The following is a 19,137-nucleotide window of genomic DNA, read 5'->3' on the forward strand; positions in this document are numbered from 1 at the left end:
TTGATTTTTATTTTATTTTTTAACTGAGGGTAAAGTGGGCCAAAGTTGTGTTTGGGGAAAAAAGGTATCATTGTATCATCACAGTGATACATTGGTATCATTGTATTTGTTTCCACAGCATGTGCAGATATTTCTTTCAATGTCACCCATTTAGAGAGGATTTACCTTCAGTCCTCATAATAATGCATAAAGTATGGTCCGCACTTTCAGTAATCTAAATTATGCATTTAATCGGTCTCACATGAGTCCAATGTTATCAGTGTTTAGACTTTATTTAATTTTACATTAAATGTTTGCAGAGACAACGGTCTGAGTTTGTTTAAAATACATACATAATACTTTGGTTTGTGTTCTCCAAAAACTGAATTTACAACAAAAATTGATTTACAAGTCAGTTTTGACCCACTAGTCTTTGCTACATTTGGCACCTCATTGTTAACTGTATGCCACATGCACACTTTCATTTGCATAATGAAAATAATATCTGACCATTTTAAAGGTGAAGGATTTTAGTCATGATATAGATGGTATAAATGCATAATTCAAAACGGGTTGCTTTTTTCCAATTAGTGCATTCTACATCACTGGACTAAGTACACATCAGAGCATTACCACAATTCAGAGCACCATCGTATAACTTGTTACACAACTATAGACTATACCTTTTATACTTCTATATAGCAAAAAGCAAATGAAAAGGCCCTGAAAACGGTACAAACCCAATATTATTTCAAATTGGCAAAACATCTCAGATAATCAGTCTTTCATCTTGAAATCCCTGAAATTGTACAACACTGATTGTGTTGGACAATCAACACTTTTAAACGTGCCATTGTATTTTCCCACAATAAGTGTAAGTCAGCACACAATTAGACGTTTTTTACAAATCCATACACCAGTAGAACCACTTTTCATAGTAAATCTATGAACTGAAACTAGATGTTACATAACTCACAAAACAAGTGCGAATACACTGCATTTATGATTTAGTAAATTGTTAGCCACTAATGTCCATCTGACAATGTCACTGCACAAATAACATGAAACGTAGATTAATAAATTTGTTTTCAATGTTTCTTGATTCCATGATTGAGTTAGCATTCTAGACCGTGAATCCAGATCCAGCAATAAACCAAATGAGAATTTTCCTCTATAGATAAATAAAATGAAGTATCTGTGCCACCTGACTTGGCTGAACAAAGAGTGGTGAAATTCTATGAGAAAGGTTATCGGGTTAATGCAAAAAGTGGATTCTTAATGTGACAGTGCTAGGTAGATGTGAGACGTTTACAACAGACTATTCACTGGAGGGAGAAGTCTACTTCTCTCTGTAGTAAAGAAGATACATCTTGAGAGGCTCTGGCAAAGGCAGGCTAAGGATCCTCTCTCTTAAGAGGTTTACTGGAGTCTCTATCACCAAAACACTGCCCTCATTCCTTCTCTCATTCTCTTCTTTTTCTTCTAGTTGTTCACAAACCCTTCTGCAGTCTTCTTCTTCATCCTCATTGTCTGTGGATGACTGGTTGTTGTTGTTGTCCATGGGTCCGGGAATCAAGCGACTCATGAACAAATAACTATTGGTCAGAAGAGGGGTGTCACGGTGCTCTCGTCTCTGTTTAAGGTGATTTCTTCGCTTCAATCCAGTTCTCCGTGGTAGTGGCAAGGATCCAGACCCGGATTTCTTTAGAATGTGGCGGATGGAGATGCGGGACAGATCCTGAAGACTCCGCACCTCAAACATGACAGCTGGACAGCATGAAACATATTTATTTATATACACCAATCCTATTATCATTAGACTCAATATACACACAAAATCTGGTAAGATCTAATATTTTATTCTCAGCAACACTGCATTTGTTCGATTCAAAAAAAGCTATTTTCTATTTAACATTTTAGTTCCTGTAAAAGCAAAGCTGAATTTTTTTTAGCATCTATGACAGAAATAATCGTTGAAATCAATTTGTAATAAGGTAAATTTTTCTGACTTTTTTTTTCTTGTATACTTTTAAACCATAGTGTGCAGTACTGTTCATATGTGCTATAGAAGTGAAATTGCATTTTTTCATATTAATATACCAAAATAAAGAAAAGACCACAATGATCAAATGTAATAAAGCAATATAAAATACAATAGGTGACTTACGTATAGACACTGCTCTTGGTTTCCCATTTTCTCTGTGTTTAGGGAGCACAAGTGGTGCGAAAGAAACCGCTATTATCTTTCTCGTCTCCCATGTGTTATATCCCGTCCGAGTAATTTTGGTGAGCTAGAACAAATAAGAAATGCATAGGCATATATACATTTCACACACAATCTCCCCTGGATTACCTGAAACCAGATGTAATGCAAAATTGCCTATTATTCACCTTTTCTTCCAGGGGCAGTACTAAGATGCCGCCAACCTTCAACAGCTTCTTCATGTAGTCTTCATGTTCTCTCTGGACCCCTGCGCCGCAGTAAACCCTGTCATACTGTCTGCTTTCAGGGGCAATCTCCAGACAGTTGCCAACCACAAAGGAAGGCTCACAGAACTCAAATCTAAACCAAAAAAATGATCAATCTCAGTCACTCATTTCTGCACATTACACTTTAAACAATGGAATGAAGTTGTTTTAATATAGAAGTAAAATCCCAAAAGTTACTACACCTGTCAAAACTATCATTTGTCTTGATGAAGAAGTCCAGCTTCTGATAAGCATATTCTATAACATCTTCGTGTAATTCCACACCATGATTCACACCAAATGGTCCTGGAAATATTCAGTGGAAAACATTCACTGATCACATGTAAAGAAATATAAAGAAAACCCACTGGTGAGAGAGCAACAACGGGGTTAAATGTTAATAATTCAAACGCATTAAAAAAAAAAATCATTTACTTACCCTGATGTTGCTCTGAAGCTGTGTAATTATTTTTCTTTTCTTGAACACAAAAGAAGATATTTTGAAGAATGAAGGTAACCAAACATGTTTAGTTCTCATTGATTTCCACAATGGAAGTCAGCGAGAATGGAACCTGTTTAGTTACCATTCTTCGAAATAACTTTGTGTTGCTCAGAAGAAAGAATACAGTTTTCGAACGTCACAGGAAGTAAATGATGCCAGAGCGTAATGAAAGCCTTCATATTCTCTATGAACTCACCTAGTATAAGTCCCACCATGGTGCTGAGGTAGCCTGTGCCACTGCCCAGGTTAAGAAAGGACAAGCCAGGCTGCAGGTCCAGAGCCTCCATCACCTCAGAGTAGATACAGGGTGCAGAGAGGTGGATGTTACCGTGTCTCCAGGCCAGATCCTTGTAGGCACTGTCGCGGAATTCTTCCAGATAGTAGTCAGCACGATCAATGGCCCTGAACGCATGTTCAACCAGATCTGAGCGAATGTACTGAGCCTCCTTCAGGTTGTCAATTAACTCGTCATTGTCCTCCCCAGCGCTGACTGCACCTCCCATTTTAGCTCTTTGTAGGGGTGAAGCACAGGATAAGAAAACGAAAGACATGTAAGTACGCATTTAAAGATGAAAAACTGGAAACACCTTCGGGTTGATTTAGGTCTTGAAAAACTGATAAACAACCGCTTTGGTTAGTTTCTTGCTATAACAGTGGATCTGAACTGATTTTGCTTCAGAAGACTGGCACACCAGCACAGTAGCAGGACTGAGTAACATATAAAACTGTATTAATATTACCATAAAGTAAATAGACAAAATAATATGCTAAATTGACTGGCTGACTATAGGAAAATGTACAAAAGTGGGGTCGGTAATTGTTTTTTAACGTTCTTAAAAATATTTTATGTTCACTAAGGCTAAATTCTTTTGATTAAAAATACAGTAAAACAGTAATGAAATAATATTAAAATATAAATGATTTTTGCAATTCAAGATAAGTTTTAGCATTCGTTATTAGGAACATCTGTACTATTTATTTTTAAATATTTATTTTAATTTATTTTTTACTTTTTTAATGAATATAAAGTGCAAAATAACAGCATTTATGTCAAATATAAATCTTTTAGTAATATAAAGGTTTTTTTTTCTGTCACTTATGACCAATTCAATGAATATTTTCTTATTTTCAATGAATAAGTATCCATTTATTTAAAGTTTGGTAAAAATTCTCTTGAATTTTGGTTTGTCCTCGCTCTTGGCAGCCAGTTATTAAATATACAAATCAAACTGAAGTCGACAAACTGCAGTTTTTGTATGAAATGCATGATGCATTGCAAACACAATACATTACACATATGGGCAGAATTTGTTCATTGGCTTTCTTTTTGTTGAGCATTTTCCTTAAGAAGTGTGTTAGCGTTTTATTCCTTTAAATTCCACTGTATTTATTATTTTTCTTTCTAATGCAGGTGACATACGTATGGCTGTAAGTGTCCAAAACATTCTGGGGCTGCCGCACATGTTTTGGGCCTAACAAAGCATTTTGTCCAGTTGACGGATGGTGGCGCTGGTCTGCGCTGTTGGAAAGTTAAAGCTTCCCCAGAGACGCTGTGTAGAAACTGCAGATGTGAGAAATGTTCCCACCAATCACCGCGCGCTCAAATGCAGCTGCGCCATTCGCTAACAAACGCATATTGTGCAGTGTTTTGTTGAACATCCGGGTAGTTACTCAAATACAGTTAAACGTGCAAAAACATGCATCAGCCCTTTCTTTTTAATCGTCACGACCTGCGCTTCGTTCTGCGCGCTAAACTACTGGTTTGGCTCAGTGAAAATGCACTAACCAAGAGTTTATCGCTCTGTTAGCGCTCCAGAAATATACTAGATAGCTGCGAGCACGACTCATGTTGTGCGCTTACCTGCAAAAAGTAGACGCGAACGAAGACAAAGACGGAGAATGTCGGGATGGAGGTGTTTTGGGTAGAAACTCGTCACGGAAACACCCCGACGACTTCACAGTCGACCGAGCTGAATCGTCTGAAATCCTAAAACACCCTGATTACGGTCTGTTGGTGCTGTCCATTCGGTTAACAGTCTCCTGTTGTTTCTAGCGCTCGGTTTCTTCCCATAAACGTTCACGGCGAGCAGCGCTGGATGTAAACATTGGCCAGCTGACTCCGTGACGTCACGCACACAAACACAAAATATGGGCCATGGAGCACATGGGTCCTGCACTACATTATTTTATGACACGTTCATCAACAAAGCAGTCTCCGTCAGTGGCGCGGACAGACGCGGAAATAACGCATTTTTACTTCACGAATAATTCTCAAGGTGGTTAGTTCTATTTAAGTGTTGTACGGGCGCATGTATTTCAGATATACAGGGCCTAGGCTGAACATTTTTGCCGTTATTGCACAAAAGAAAAGACTAGTGACCATGGCGTGATGTCACACCATGTGGGGTAAGTTGTCACAAAGAAGCCTGGCGTTAATTAGCCTATTAATGTTTTTTTCAGTGACATGTAGACAGAAATATATATATATATATATATATATATATATATATATATATATATATATATATATATATATATATATATATATATATATATATTCTAAATCACAGGAAATAATCTGTATGTACACTTTCAACGTTGTTTAAAAAAATGATCAAAACAAGGTTTATTATCAGTTTTATCTATAGTGGTCCTGATATTAATCTCGACAAAATACAAAAACGTCCCGTATGTTTTTCTATACCAGGCGTTATCAGCTGAACAGAAATCGTGACTGAATAATTTTGTATCCAGCAGATGTCAGCCATGTATCCTGCTGAGAGAGTGTTTGGTTCATGTTTTATCTTCGTCAGAGAATCCAAGAATATTGGGACTGACCAGTGTCTCGCAAAATATTACTGTTGGCAAATACAAGCGTGTAAATATACGGTCACAATAACTCAGTATAAACCATCAGCATAAATATGACATAATCTGTGTTGTAGGTGATAGAATTCCCATTTATTTTATCAACAACATGGGCAAAGACTATCCATATGCAGCAACCACTAACACAGAGACATTTACAAAATAAATATGCAACAAGATCTCCATTCAATTTGTTCTTAAATACTAAATAAATAACAATAAATACATCATATCTGTTCAACCCACTTCACTCTGGAGGGTGTCAAAATACTTTTATGGAAAACAGAACTCATTAAATAAAGAAGAATATTAAAAAACAATATAAAAATTGTTAGGTAGAAAATATTTGCACTTAAAAAAGAGATTATAAATCTCTGTCTTTAAAATAAATAGGAAGGTTTATAAAACAATTTGCTGTCGATATTCTTAAAATATTGCCTCTTTCACAACGCAGAGGGCAACGTCTCTCCTCTTAATAACTGTTTAAAAGCTGTGTATAGAATTTTGCTTTGTGAAATAAATTAAGTCCATAAATAGACACTGATTAATAAATAAACAACATAACCCTTAACATGAATAAATAATAAGTTAAACTTACATTTCAAGGACCCAATTTAAATAGCCATAATAATAATAATAATAATAATAATAATAATAATTACAATAATAACATGACGATGGAACTACAAACTATTCATGGAAGTGCAATATCTATGTTCTCAAATACGATAAATATTACTGAATGGAACAGGAGAGCATTTACACCAAATATGAGACAACATTATCATACAGGGATCAAATGTAGCAGTGCTGCATACTAATCATATTTTGTCAAGGGAGGTCATTAATTGTGAATTCACCTTCGGACATTACACATAAAACACTCTGTTACGCATACACACATAGACTCTCCTCCACAGACACACGACAATCTCACGACTTATTGTTCGCGGCAACCTCCATGCACTGAGGGAAGTAAAAAGGCAGATCAGTGTCGGTGAGAGTTGCTCTAGAAAACAGTAACAAATGGTTTGCTCCAAAAGATACCCCAAAACAAGAAGAGCCAGCTTGGTTTAAGAGGCAAAGGATCGTGTATCTCATCAAAATTGCTAAGCAGCATAATTTGGAATGGGAATTTGGTCCTTTTCTCTGACTTCCACGGGTCTCGTAACGTTCCGCGTTTACGGAGGGCGCCACACACAAAACCTGAATGTCCTTAAACAGTATTTTTATGTTGTTAGTCTGGTTATATAACCCACAGTGTCTTCCAGCTGCCGCTCCTCTGCTCACACCTCAATGCCTTTGACGGCCTGGTTGATCGACTCGAGTAGGGCTCGGTTCTCTGGGTTCTGATAACACTCCTTATCGGTGAACATGTGGGTCAGGGTGTCCACGTAGGTGTCAAAATTCTGCTCGGTGATGGGCTCTTGCTGTGGTAAACAACAGATCACACTTTGTTAAATGCAAGCTACATAAAAGTATAATGAGAGATGCTTGTTGGGCGTAGTCGTAAAAGGTAGATAACAAGCGGACTGACCATCTGTGGTAGACGGATGTTGGCAAGGCTGCGGATAAGAGCCTGGCTCAGGCCTGACAGTTCCATGAACAGAGCCTCGTTCTTCTCCTCTATGAGTTTATTCTCTTCCTCCATGCTCTTGAGGTTCTTCTCCATGGATGAGATCTATTGAGGGATAGAATTGCGTGAATAAACAGCAGCTGTGAAGTCAAGCTGTGTAGTCTATCTGGGCGATCTTTGTGAAAATCCTGACAAGTGGAATATTGTATTTATTATATTTCTTCTGGATATTTTCAGTTATGGGATTTGATGTTCAAAGAGCCTCAAAAAAGGTGTGAAGCTTGTGAAAACCATTTGTGAAGATCACATTTTAGCTATATAAAGAGTGAATCTGGTACGTATCTCTTTATTACAGTTTCTGTTATGTGAATTATTCAAATGTTTGTGATCAGTACGATTTTTAATTCTAATGAAATAAATTATTGGCAAGGATGCAATTAATCGATCAATAGTGACAGTGAAGACTTTTAGTTTTACTTACCAAAAAAAATCTAATAAATGCTGTTCTTTTGAACTTTTTATTAATCAAATAATAGGAACAATTACAGAAATAAATATATATGTTCAGTTATTTTTAAAATGCACAAATATTTTACATAATTACTGTTTCTGTTGTACCTGGATCTAATAAATGCAGCTTTGGTTACTTCTTTTAGAAAAGATAAGCAGACCTGTGTATGGAGGTTGGCCATGTCTGCTTCCATCTCAGAGTTTGATTCATTCAGTTCATTGATTTCTTTGTTCAGCTGTTTTATGTCTTCATCATTGTCAAGAACTGATGGGTTAGAAAAACATTGCATATGTTAATAAAGAGCCCAAAATTAACATAATGGGGACAAAGGAAGATTCAAATTATATTTGATCTTACCATCACTTGCCCTGAATTTCTTGCTGATGTAATCATCTCCTGGGAACCTGGCTCTCTTCTTGTTAGCTGAAGCTCTAGGGCAACCCGATAAACTGTAGAAACACATTATGATTATGCGATATTAAGAGATTTATTTTTATTACACCATTTTTTTGGAAACCCCAGAAAGCCCAAAACAAGAATTTCTAATATTTCAGAACATATTGCTGTGGCAATTCCAAGACAATTAGTTTTATGATATATCTAGCATATATAGCCATTTTAATTCACTCTATTTATCAGGACTATGTAATACCATAATACTAATATTTAGCTGTAAATTTTACTATGTCTCGTCTCTACCTGCGATGAGTAAGAAAGCTGCCGTTGGCATGTCCTGATCCATCACATCCTGGCGTAGGGCAGGTCGGGCCCTCAGTCTTGAAGGCCTTCCAGGAGAATGGTGTGCCATTTAACATGCCCTCCTTCTGCCGGCGTGCTGCCAGCGGGCACCCATAGGCACTGCGGTGGGTGGCATATTTCCCACTGATATGCCCCAGACTGTCACAACCTGGCACCGGGCACCTATAGAGAGGTAAGTGATGAACTGGCAGTCAGGTTTGGCATTCTCTAAAGATACAGCCTGTGCTCAAAAAATCCAAAAGGGATTGTTTTGTAGAAAAAAACCTACTTTAGGAGCTCAGAATCTTCCTTGTCATCCTTAGTCGGGGTGGTTTTGATTCCTCCCTTCTTGGCACGTGGACATCCAGACAGACTGCAATAGAGTAAATGTGAATGTTATTATTTTTTTGCATCTGCCGTTTACTGTTTTTAACTAATTCAAAAGTGCATTTTAAAAGTAGTGAATTTAATATCTCCTAATTAGCATACCTTCTATGGGAAGCATAGTTTCCAGTTATGTGTCCTGATCCATCACAACCTGGGGTAGGGCATCTGGAGGTCACAAAAAGAAAGACAGGTTAGCATGAAAATAGCATTGTTTTAGAAAGATACAATTCAGATACCACACATACAGTCATACTGGAAATATAAATAAACATTTGGTCTTCAGCCTTGATGCTTAATGTTTCTCAGATGGTTTGATGCATCTCTAGGACACAGTCCAAGAAAATTATATTTTTGGCCACTGTAAATATAAAGTGATTACTGGTTTAAGAGTATAAGAATAGCCAGCAAAAGGGACAGCAAACAGTGCTTTGCAGTAACAGCAGCATTTATTAGAGTCAAATAAAAGCAGTCATTGGTAAAAGATTCATTAGAGGAAAAAACAGAGCACAGACATACTTAAGTTCAGCAGTGTGGGCAGCCATGAGGGTCCGAAGACTTTTATCAGCAAGGGGACAACCAGAGAGACTGAAGAACAGTAGAAAACACCAGGAAGAAAGAATAGAAGGACGAAGATTTAATTGAAGATGGAAAAGATATATGTTTTGTTGTATTTCAATGATTTATCATTTCTATATGTATTTTTGCAAATATATACATACAAATAGAGTAAATTAATTGCTCCAATGCATTAAAGAGACAGTCATGCTATATTTTATGCTATAAAATATGCTATAGAGAGCTGAAGCTGTTAGGGTTAAACAGAGGGGAAAGTAAAGAAAAAAAGAACACACAATTAAGGCTTGTGTTAAGACTTGAAATACTGTTTGAGCTTCTGGCATACCTGCGGTGTGATGCATAGTTCCCAGTTATATGTCCACTGCCGTCACAACCTGGGGTGGGACATCTGGAGGGAGATAAAGAGAGCATTAAATCCCTGTGGAATCATTGCTTTAATTTATTAACCTCTGCAAGACACTAAATTTACAGACTTCTTTTATCGGCTTAGCAGATGTGTTTTGTGTTTAAATAAGGCTGTTGTTGCTGCAGACACTTACAGCAAGACCTCTTTCTTGCTGTCCTTGGGCTGAAATTTGACTTTGAAGCTGGAGGTTGTGACCTCACCAGGGTACTTCCTGTCCTCCGTGCTCTCCTGAGTGGCATCATCATCGTCTCCATCAGAGGAGGCGTATGAGTGTGTGGTGTATTCAACCTGAACACAACCGGCAAGCAAGAGTCAAACAGGTGCAGGACTGTGACAGTATACTTCATAGTACAATGTTTTTTATTCATTAACCATGCTTTAAACATGAAGTGAATATATCTCAAATTGATGTACATTTACCTCCTCTGGCTCCTCCTCTTTCTGTCGGTTTGATTTGGTGTAGTCCAGAGGCCCCTCCCACTCCTCTTGTTTGTAGGTGTGGCTGGAATGGGGTGAGGTGACGCCCTGGTGTTGAGAAGATGATGACGAGGATGATGATGGGTCTGGTGATCTGACTCCTTCCCTCTTGGGTTTCTTCATGCTGAGGTCCAGTGTGCCATTCTCATCCACCTCAATGTCCATGTCCTAGATTACAGAAGACGTTAATTAGAATGTAGTGTATATAAAGTGGGTGTTATGGAACTCAACTCGTTTCCAGACAGAGAGGAACTCACTTTGCTGGCCTGATCTGGCTGTCTGGTGCTGAGGTTTTCGGGCATCTCCCAGCAGCGGGTGGACAGGTTGAGAATGGCAGTGGCAGCCATGTGTGCGGCTTCGGCATCATGGGTGTAATCGTACCCACTTGAGGTGGAGGAGGAGCTGCTTTTGGTGTAGCCTCCTGACAGGCTGTGGCTGGGGGACGAGGCTTTGGGGAATGGTTTTGTGGTTTGTTATAATAGCAATCATAATAATAATATGTGTTATGAGTATTCATTATCTGTGTATGCGTTAACTGTTATTTTAAAGGGAATGAGGAGGTGCTTACATTTGAAGGCTTTAGGTGAGGTTTCGCTGGTGGGTATCTTGGGTGCAAGCATGCGCTTGCCGAACACCTGTACATCGAAGCTTGCATAGTCGAAGGACACCTTAGAATACTTCTCCAGCTCCTTAGCCAGGTTGGCACGAGGAGTGGCTGGCATGGCATTGGGCCTGTAGCTACCGTACTGAGGGATGTCCAGCTGTTTCACAAAACACATCGGCCTGTAGAGGAAAAAGTGTTTAGTTACAATGGTATTTTGTCTGTTAAAGATCTAGCTGGGATGTTAAGAAGAGGAGGAAAACACTGACCTGAGAACTCTGTCAGAGTTTGAGCCTCCGCTGACAGGATCACTGACAGAGGTCTGCGGTTGTGACTGCTTTTCATGGCTTTTGTGTTTCCCTGCAGCAGCAATGGGGCAGCCAGAGAGACTAAAAGTGTACAATGTAAAAAAAAACATTTTAAAGAAACCTGATGTGAACAAAAATTGACGTCTGAAAGGTTTAATGTAGTGAAGGAGCAGTACCTGCGATGTGTGTTGCGGTTGCTGTTCACATGTCCCTGTCCAGTGCATCCAGGTGTTGGGCACTTTAGGACGTTCTCGTGCATCGCCAAGACTAGTGCCAAAAGAAAAGAAAAAAAACACATTAGCTTACAGACTGTTTATACTGCTGTTCAAATGTTGTTTTATTTTACAGAAATTGTATTCAAAAGTGAATATAAAACCATATGACGAAAAGTGGTAGTAAAACATTAAACATTTAAGTGAAAAAAATACATAAATCATGGTTTACACCAAAATATCAAGTAGCACAAGCTGTCTTTAATATTGATAATAATAATAAAAAAAATGTTTCTTGAGCACCATATTAGCATGATTTCTGAAGGATCATGTGACACTAAAGACTGCTGTCATAGGAATAAATTATATTTTTCAAAAATATATAAAATAGAAAGAAGTTGTTTATATTGTGATTAAATGTGAGTTTTTATTCTAATAAATGCAGCAAAAGACTTCTTTTAAAACAAAAAAGTTAGTAATATACATGCATTTTTACATATCATAGAAAATATGTACATGTTTTATAATTTGTACTTTTTTTTTTTACAAATATATATGAATATAAATGTGTTTTAGATTTGTATGTGTGTGTATGTATCACATATAATAATAATAGTGCTTACTCTCTGGGGGGATTCTGTCCTTGTGTGGGCACCCAGAAAGGCTGCGGTGGTGTGGGTATAATCCAGTCACATGACCTGTCCCATCACATCCTGGAGTAGGGCACTTTACCTCCTTCTTCTCTGATCTAGAACCCTCTGTGATCAAGAGTGAGGAGGCAAAAACGAATTAAACTCCACACACACACACTGTACCTGCATGATGATGTTATGTAAATCTAATTGGGGTCATAGGAGGTAGGCAGCAATTTCCTGTCACCTTTGCCATAGTAGGCTCTACGAGCTGCGATGTCCATGGACTTACTCATCCTCTCCTCTGAGCTGTGGTAGTGCTGCTGCTCAGGAGAGCAGCTCTCGTCAGAACTGCGGCCGGTTTGTTTGGCTTTCAGTGCAATGGCCTGTTCCAGAAGTCCCAGGTTCCCCCGTGTCATGTCATATGTCTCTGAGTCATCTGTGACCTCTGACCTATGTGACATGCTGTCCAACTCGTCATCGTCCGCTTCATCAGCCTCCTCTTCTTCTCCGTCATCTTCCTCTTCTTCTTCTTCCTCTTCCTCTCCCTCTGAACCCAGCTCGATGACTACGGTGGGCGAGTCTTTATCTGAAGCGTCATCTCTTTCTTCTTCATCCTCCTCCTCCTCATCTTCACCAATAGGGTGGTTTAGATTGATGTTGCTGTGCGTCATCATGTCTAATTCCTGAGCTGAAGCAGGGGGAACAGGGGAAATTAGAGAGGAAGGTTCTACCTGTGATTGGATCTCCTCCTCGTCTTCTTCCTCATCATCATCATCCTCACTGTCCTTCTCTGCCTCTCCAGTATCTTTGGTCTGGATTTTGCCAAAGTCTCCACTAAAGTACTGGTGGTCCGAGTTGTTCTTCTGGCTCAAACATTGTGTCTCCTCTTCCCCCTCTTCCTCTTCCTCATCATCCTCTTCTTCTTCCTCAACTGTTGTCACAGGCTCATCGGTCTCTTTCAGCTGCTGGGTCACTCGCTCCTCCTCTGTAATCTCTTCTGCTTCCTCCTCTACCTCTTCCTCTCGAGCCTGAATCTCTTCGGCGACTTGTAACCCTTCCTCTGCCTCAGTATCCATTGTTATTTGTTGGATGGATGTGGCCTCGATGTTGGCTTCTTCCTTCTCAGTTTCGGTCTCTGGAACTGGACTTGATGTTTCTCTGAGAGGTGTTTTTTTCTCTTCTGAATCCACTTGTGAAATTTCTTCTAATCGAATGACAAAAAGAGCAATCAGATTGGGAGACATGCACTGAATGGCACATTTTAAACTTTAACTTTAAACTTAAACTTTAAAGCCTTTTCGTAGGTAATAGGTTATTAACTCACCTGTCATTGCTTCTGATGTAAGTGTTTTTTCTTTAACTTCAATCTCTTTATCAGCAGTGTCCTCTTCAGACTCTACTCCCTCATCTTTCGTTTCTGTTTCACTGTTTGTGTCACTATCTGCATTGAACCCATCATCCATGGCCAACTTTAGAGGGTTGGGCTTCTTTTTGGGGGCTGGCTGATTTTCCTCTGCCTCCTGGAGTTTTCTTTTCTTAGCCAACGGGCAGCCCAATGCACTGGAACAGATGAAAAGGTTTGATAAAAACTCACTTTTTTCTTTTTTTATTGCCAGCTATAAGAGACAGAATTTTTACAACCTACCTTCTATGTCGTGCATACTTTCCACTGACATGGCCTAAGCCGTCACATCCGGGTGTAGGGCAGCTGCAAAACAGGGCTTTTGATTAGCTATATTCATTTACATACTAAACTCTGGTCTTGATGAGTAACACTGCAAAAGCATAAAAGCTCTCACCTGTACTCTTGTCCAACAAGCTCAAGAGGAACTGATATATAAGGAACAAAATAAAAGCTCTGTCAGTAATTAAATTCATTGTAATAGCCAAAAAAAATTTGTTTGTGTTTTTAAGATGCTCTCACCTCTGATTCCTTTTGAGCGTGTCCTTGTTCGCTTCTCATCTGCGTCTTGGCTCATCTGGAATACAAACACATGAATGGTTATGAGATTGTAATAAGTATTTATTAACATCTTTAGATATCTACACTCTCCTTTGCTATAATGCATCTCTAAAAAGAAAAAACAAAAATTTATCTTTGGCTTTTGTACCTTCACACTACGATTTTTGTCTTCAAATTTGAGCATGTCTGATTTCACAGACACCAGAGTAACCTTCAGTTCCCTTAAATGCTTGTAAAGAGCTCAATCAATAATACACATCCAATATGTTCTTTCAAATGCACATCCCTCCCAATCCTTAATGAAATAAAAGAAAGAAATGAGGCCCTCTCAGACTTATAAATATATCAGAGCTTCAGAAAGCGAAATGTACTTTTAGCTTCTTTGGTTTTGTGGTACAAGACGAGAGATATTGAAAATGAAACTATACTCTGACATACACAAACACATATAATGTCTCACTTTTAGTCTCCTACTCCTCTTATTCTCACAGCTGCTGACTCTGTCCCCTCTTGTCCACCTCTGGCTCAGCAGCTGCCCTCTGAACTCATTCTCTGTTGAACAGAAAGGATAAGACAACAATTTCAATCGGACATGTTCACATATTAAAAGGCGCATACTTATGTATTACACAATGAAATGAGAAAAAAAAAGTCAACTTATTAAAAGTAATACTAAAGCAGGTCTTAACAATAAATTCCCATTTGATGTTTGGGTAATTAATTAAACTATTTATTCTATATATTATATATCTTTGTAAGCAATAATAGTTTAAAATATGCAATAAAACTAAAATACCAAGAATACACACTATTGTTCGCAAGCAATTGAGCCTCTAAGAATAAAAAGTAAGCAAATCTATGCCAGTAATGCTGATTTATACTATTGTGATGACTATAAAAGATGAATACCCCTAATCAAGAAACAAACATTAAAAAGCCCCTAGAGGACTCATGCACTTTGGCAACTGAATGGGCTTTCAGCAGTCAATCATGATCTGCGTGCCTTCATGGCTCTGGTGTTGATTATTCTTCCTGGGTGACGATAGATCCGTCCGTGACCCAGCTGTTTTTATTAGAGCGTCATTACATGTGGTCTGATTACGTTTTAAGCAGCACCTGGTGCTCAGTCACGTCACACACGTAACAGGGGAGGGAATTCCCTTGAGAACCGCAACAATTGTGGCACTTGCCGCATACGATGCAATATGCAATGCAAACCTTTCTTAAAACTCAGTGTCCCATGTCTGTTCACATGGGACATAAACTGATTCAATTGCATTTGATGAAAACTTTCTATCAAAGTAAAATAAATGCAAAAGGCAAGGAACATGATATCTTTGAAAATAACGTTTCCTATTTTCCAACACATTAGGAGCCAAGTAGTATAAACGATACACATGAAAATATTCCTTTCAAAGACACTTCCGTGTTAAAGACAAGGAACGTTTGCACGCTGACATGCTATTTCTAGATGAAAATAGTGAGTTGATATCACTTGACCTAAATAGTTTCAGTCAAGTTTTTCTCAAAAACAGGGCCCATTCTCTTAAATGACAATATCTCCCAGCATACAAACCATTATTTGAGTCCTACATAGTAGGCCCACGCATGAAATTGACCAATGGGAATGCGTGCTAGATACAATTGCTGTTACGATTTAGTATCGACTAATATTAACATTTATTTTGTCGCATCAGGCTCTTCGACTTCGAAACAGCTCGATGGTGCTGCTGCGCATAACCTCTTCTAGGACACCACGCCTTTCAATTACTATCAGCCAAACCCTCCGCCGCCTTTAAAACACTGTCACTTTTCTGGGGGAGAAACAATATCTAGCAGAATATGTTTACAAGAGCCGCGACTGTATTATTAGATCAATAACCCGCAGAGGTCCTAAAACAAGAATAAGCCATGAATAAAGAACAATTAAAACGTACAATTAAAAGAAAGGCGATAATCTGATAAATGAATAGTGTATTATGTAGGCCTAGCCTAAAGTAAACAGATGGTTCATTCGCATTGTTTTGCTTCTCGTAAATAACGCACGCACACAAGACGAAACATATGCTGCTTTTGCGTTGCTTAAGGGTTTCTAATGACTATGTGTCCTAATACATTGCATTTGTGCATGATGTGTCTCTGACTTAAGTGCGAATCGACAAACTTCCAATGAATTCTTCGTTCGACCTCCACACTTCCGATTCGACTAAAAATATTGTTTTAAAACAATCTCAACACTAAAAATGTAACACGCGACCCCGGATATTGTGTTATAGCTGCGATAGAGGCCCTTTTAAGTTCTCGTGTTTCTTGAAAAAAAAAGAGCACCGATATAACTGCGAATACAATTATCCAAAAACCACTGTGCAATCGTCCTTTCACAAAGCGCAATTGCGCCGTATGGCACGCCAGCGAAAATAAGGCAAAAATGTGCAAGAAATGTAAACACGGATGGCACTTCTTCTTTAAGAGATTACAAGTCCGGCGTCCATTTGGCTTCGATAGTAACGTAAATCCAACCCATAAAACCTTTCTAAGCATTGCATTTTTATCCACATCAGCATCTGAATTGATAAGTAAAAAAAAATACCGCAAGCAAACGGCGTTTTTTCAAGGAGATGCGTGCGGCCTCTTGCTCTTTGTAGGCTCTGTGTGTTAACTTCAGTGTTGTACACCTCCCCTTCAGAACGAGTCTCGTGCCGCTACCGTTAAAAACCTCCAATAATTCGCTCAGGACCGGTCCAAAACCGCTTCATGTTGTAAGCGAGGCGCATATATCCATTAATCGACAGGTAATGTGTGCGCAAACGCTGGCAAAATCATTTCTCCACACGCTTTGTCGAACGATTCTGACTTACCTTTCGCTCACAGGCCCATTGTCCACCCCTCCTCTACCCTGCGCCGTGACATCATCATCCTCATAGTAAACCGTGTACAACACAAGATGGAGAGTGGGCCGCCGTTGACCCCCACCCACGCTAAATAAAATACTCACGCGCAACTTTGACGTTTACCTCACGATCCACGCCGATTTATTCGGTTGTTTCGGAAAACAAAGTCTACGTTTAGAAGCGGCAAGCCGGCTGAATATCAGCACCCAGACCAGCGCTGTTTCAGTACCATGGACAAGAGCGCTTTTCGTGGCAGGTGTCTGAGAAAACGAGCGTATAAGCAGCTCGGCGATGAATACGACGGATATTACATTTCTGAGACACGCGTTACCCACGATAGAGTAGTTTAAACGTATGTTTAAAAGACTATAGTCTGATATTGTGCCGGACACGATACTGTTCGGGTTTTGACAAGAACAAGAATAATTGCTGTAACTGGAAAACACAGTTCTTCAGTATGGATCATTTGGGCCCGCTTCCACGGCGTTGAACTGCTTTTTTTAGGTTCTTCGTGACGCCTAGCAACGTGACCTAGTTTTGGGGAAAATTATCGAATTAACTTCATCTGTCCGTGAAGTAAACGGTGCGTTTACGAGGTTGCCAAGCTGTGAAACGTCAAATAAAAGTGAAGCTTATAGTAATTTTATTATGTAAAATTTATTTTAATTGGTTTTTTTGTTTGTTTTTACAATTTTACTCAAGTAATGAACATCTAAAATAATTTTTATAAAAAATTATTATTATTATTATTATTATTATTATTATTAATAATAATAATAATAATAATAATAATAATAATAATATTACTGAATTAATTTATCATGTAGTAAACCAACCAAAAGCAGTGCAGTTCGATTAATAGTAAAACATCAAAATACATTACAGTAAGTTATTATCGGTTACATGTAGTAGACAGAGATATAACATAAAACGGAACATGGGTTTTCTCTATAATAAAGGGGTAGGGGAACTTTTTTACCAAACTTCAAAAAAGTTTCTTATCATATATGTAGCTTGCAAAAGCCTTTGAGAGTTTTGCATATTTAATGACACGAAGTTCTTCGGTTACCAGCTGGAACTTTGCTCACCCCTGATCCTAAAGTTTCATATACAGATGGATAGCCCAGCATACAATTAAAGCCACAGTCTGTTCCCACTGGCCAGACACTGTGTATAAATATTACATAGGATGCCAGCTGAGCGAATGAGAAGCACAACACCCGGAATCCCCCACAGCCAGATGGACTGATCCCTCCCGAACACAAAAGTTTTAATACGCCAGAAGTCCGACGGCCTCTGAGTTTAAAGCACAACTCCCTCTGGGAGACAAAAGTTGCCTTTGTTTAAAACTGCCTGAATAGGGATTTCGTTTCAGAACTTTTAAAAGATTTTGTAAAAATCAGGTATCTGGGTCACCGCTGTGTGTTCGGCAATAAAGTTTGACGTTAAAACGTTGTCTATTCAGTCAACATTTTATATGAATACTTGAAATGAAAGTAAACAAAGAAGGAAACAACAACGGTGTCTGTCGGTGGGCTGTAGGTTTATAATCAGAATAATCAGTCGGTATAATTATATCACTCGCGTTTTAATTCTAATAATAAACGTATTGTAAGTAGTTATTGTTAACAAAAAGTTAACCAAATCCAAAACGCCGGCTATCAATAAAACCACGGCGCACCAGATTAAATTAAGTCTTGACTCGACCGAAACATTTAAGCAAGATAAAAGCAAAAAGTCCAGCACTCACCGAGAAAAGTTTTACACAACTTCATCTTTGCGGTGATTTCTTCGCCTTTGACACCGCAAAACTACTCAACTTCATTACAGAGAAAGTTACTTTAAAGAAAACTTACAGATAGAGGTGGGCGGTGTTATTTAGTAGAAGTTTGCTTCCGCCAATCAGCGGCGACGGGGGAAGTTTTTGTTCATCTCAACTAACCAATGAGGGCGCGCCTCACTGCCTGTGTCCCCCACACAATGACCTCTAAAAATGAAAACAAAAGCTTGTCTTGTACGCCTCGAGTCGTGTGTCAGG

At 38.7% G+C, this 19,137-nt stretch overlaps 2 protein-coding genes across 3 annotated transcripts; both read right to left on the reverse strand.

Annotated features, from left to right (window-relative positions):
• Positions 1-251: 251 nt before the first annotated feature.
• On the reverse strand, positions 252-5,108 carry pcmtd2a (protein-L-isoaspartate (D-aspartate) O-methyltransferase domain containing 2a). Of its 2 annotated transcripts, XM_043224327.1 has the most exons (7): positions 4,812-5,108; positions 3,147-3,460; positions 2,888-2,926; positions 2,652-2,754; positions 2,371-2,542; positions 2,147-2,270; positions 252-1,746 (listed from the first exon to the last, which is right to left on the reverse strand). In XM_043224327.1, the coding sequence occupies exons 2-7, from the start codon at positions 3,451-3,453 to the stop codon at positions 1,319-1,321; spliced, it is 1,173 nt and encodes a 390-aa protein (XP_043080262.1). In that variant the 5' UTR covers positions 3,454-3,460; positions 4,812-5,108; the 3' UTR covers positions 252-1,318. The 2 variants fall into 2 exon arrangements, with proteins under 2 accessions (XP_043080262.1, XP_043080263.1); XM_043224328.1 differs by lacking the exon at positions 2,888-2,926 and having other exon boundaries at positions 4,812-5,105.
• Positions 5,109-5,889: 781 nt separating this feature from the next.
• myt1a (myelin transcription factor 1a) lies at positions 5,890-18,889 on the reverse strand. Its single transcript, XM_043223962.1, has 23 exons — positions 18,850-18,889; positions 14,669-14,760; positions 14,170-14,224; positions 14,045-14,075; positions 13,891-13,953; positions 13,570-13,805; positions 12,490-13,449; positions 12,234-12,368; positions 11,575-11,665; positions 11,360-11,479; positions 11,058-11,272; positions 10,747-10,937; positions 10,433-10,657; positions 10,146-10,300; positions 9,932-9,994; positions 9,547-9,615; positions 9,133-9,195; positions 8,933-9,016; positions 8,605-8,826; positions 8,263-8,354; positions 8,066-8,169; positions 7,356-7,499; positions 5,890-7,248 (listed from the first exon to the last, which is right to left on the reverse strand). Exons 1-23 carry the CDS (start codon positions 18,872-18,874, stop codon positions 7,105-7,107), a joined length of 3,579 nt encoding a protein of 1,192 aa, XP_043079897.1. The 5' UTR covers positions 18,875-18,889; the 3' UTR covers positions 5,890-7,104.
• Positions 18,890-19,137: the final 248 nt, after the last annotated feature.

The sequence above is a fragment of the Puntigrus tetrazona genome, chromosome 23 (assembly GCF_018831695.1).
Source record: "Puntigrus tetrazona isolate hp1 chromosome 23, ASM1883169v1, whole genome shotgun sequence".
Taxonomy (NCBI): Eukaryota; Metazoa; Chordata; class Actinopteri; order Cypriniformes; family Cyprinidae; genus Puntigrus; species Puntigrus tetrazona.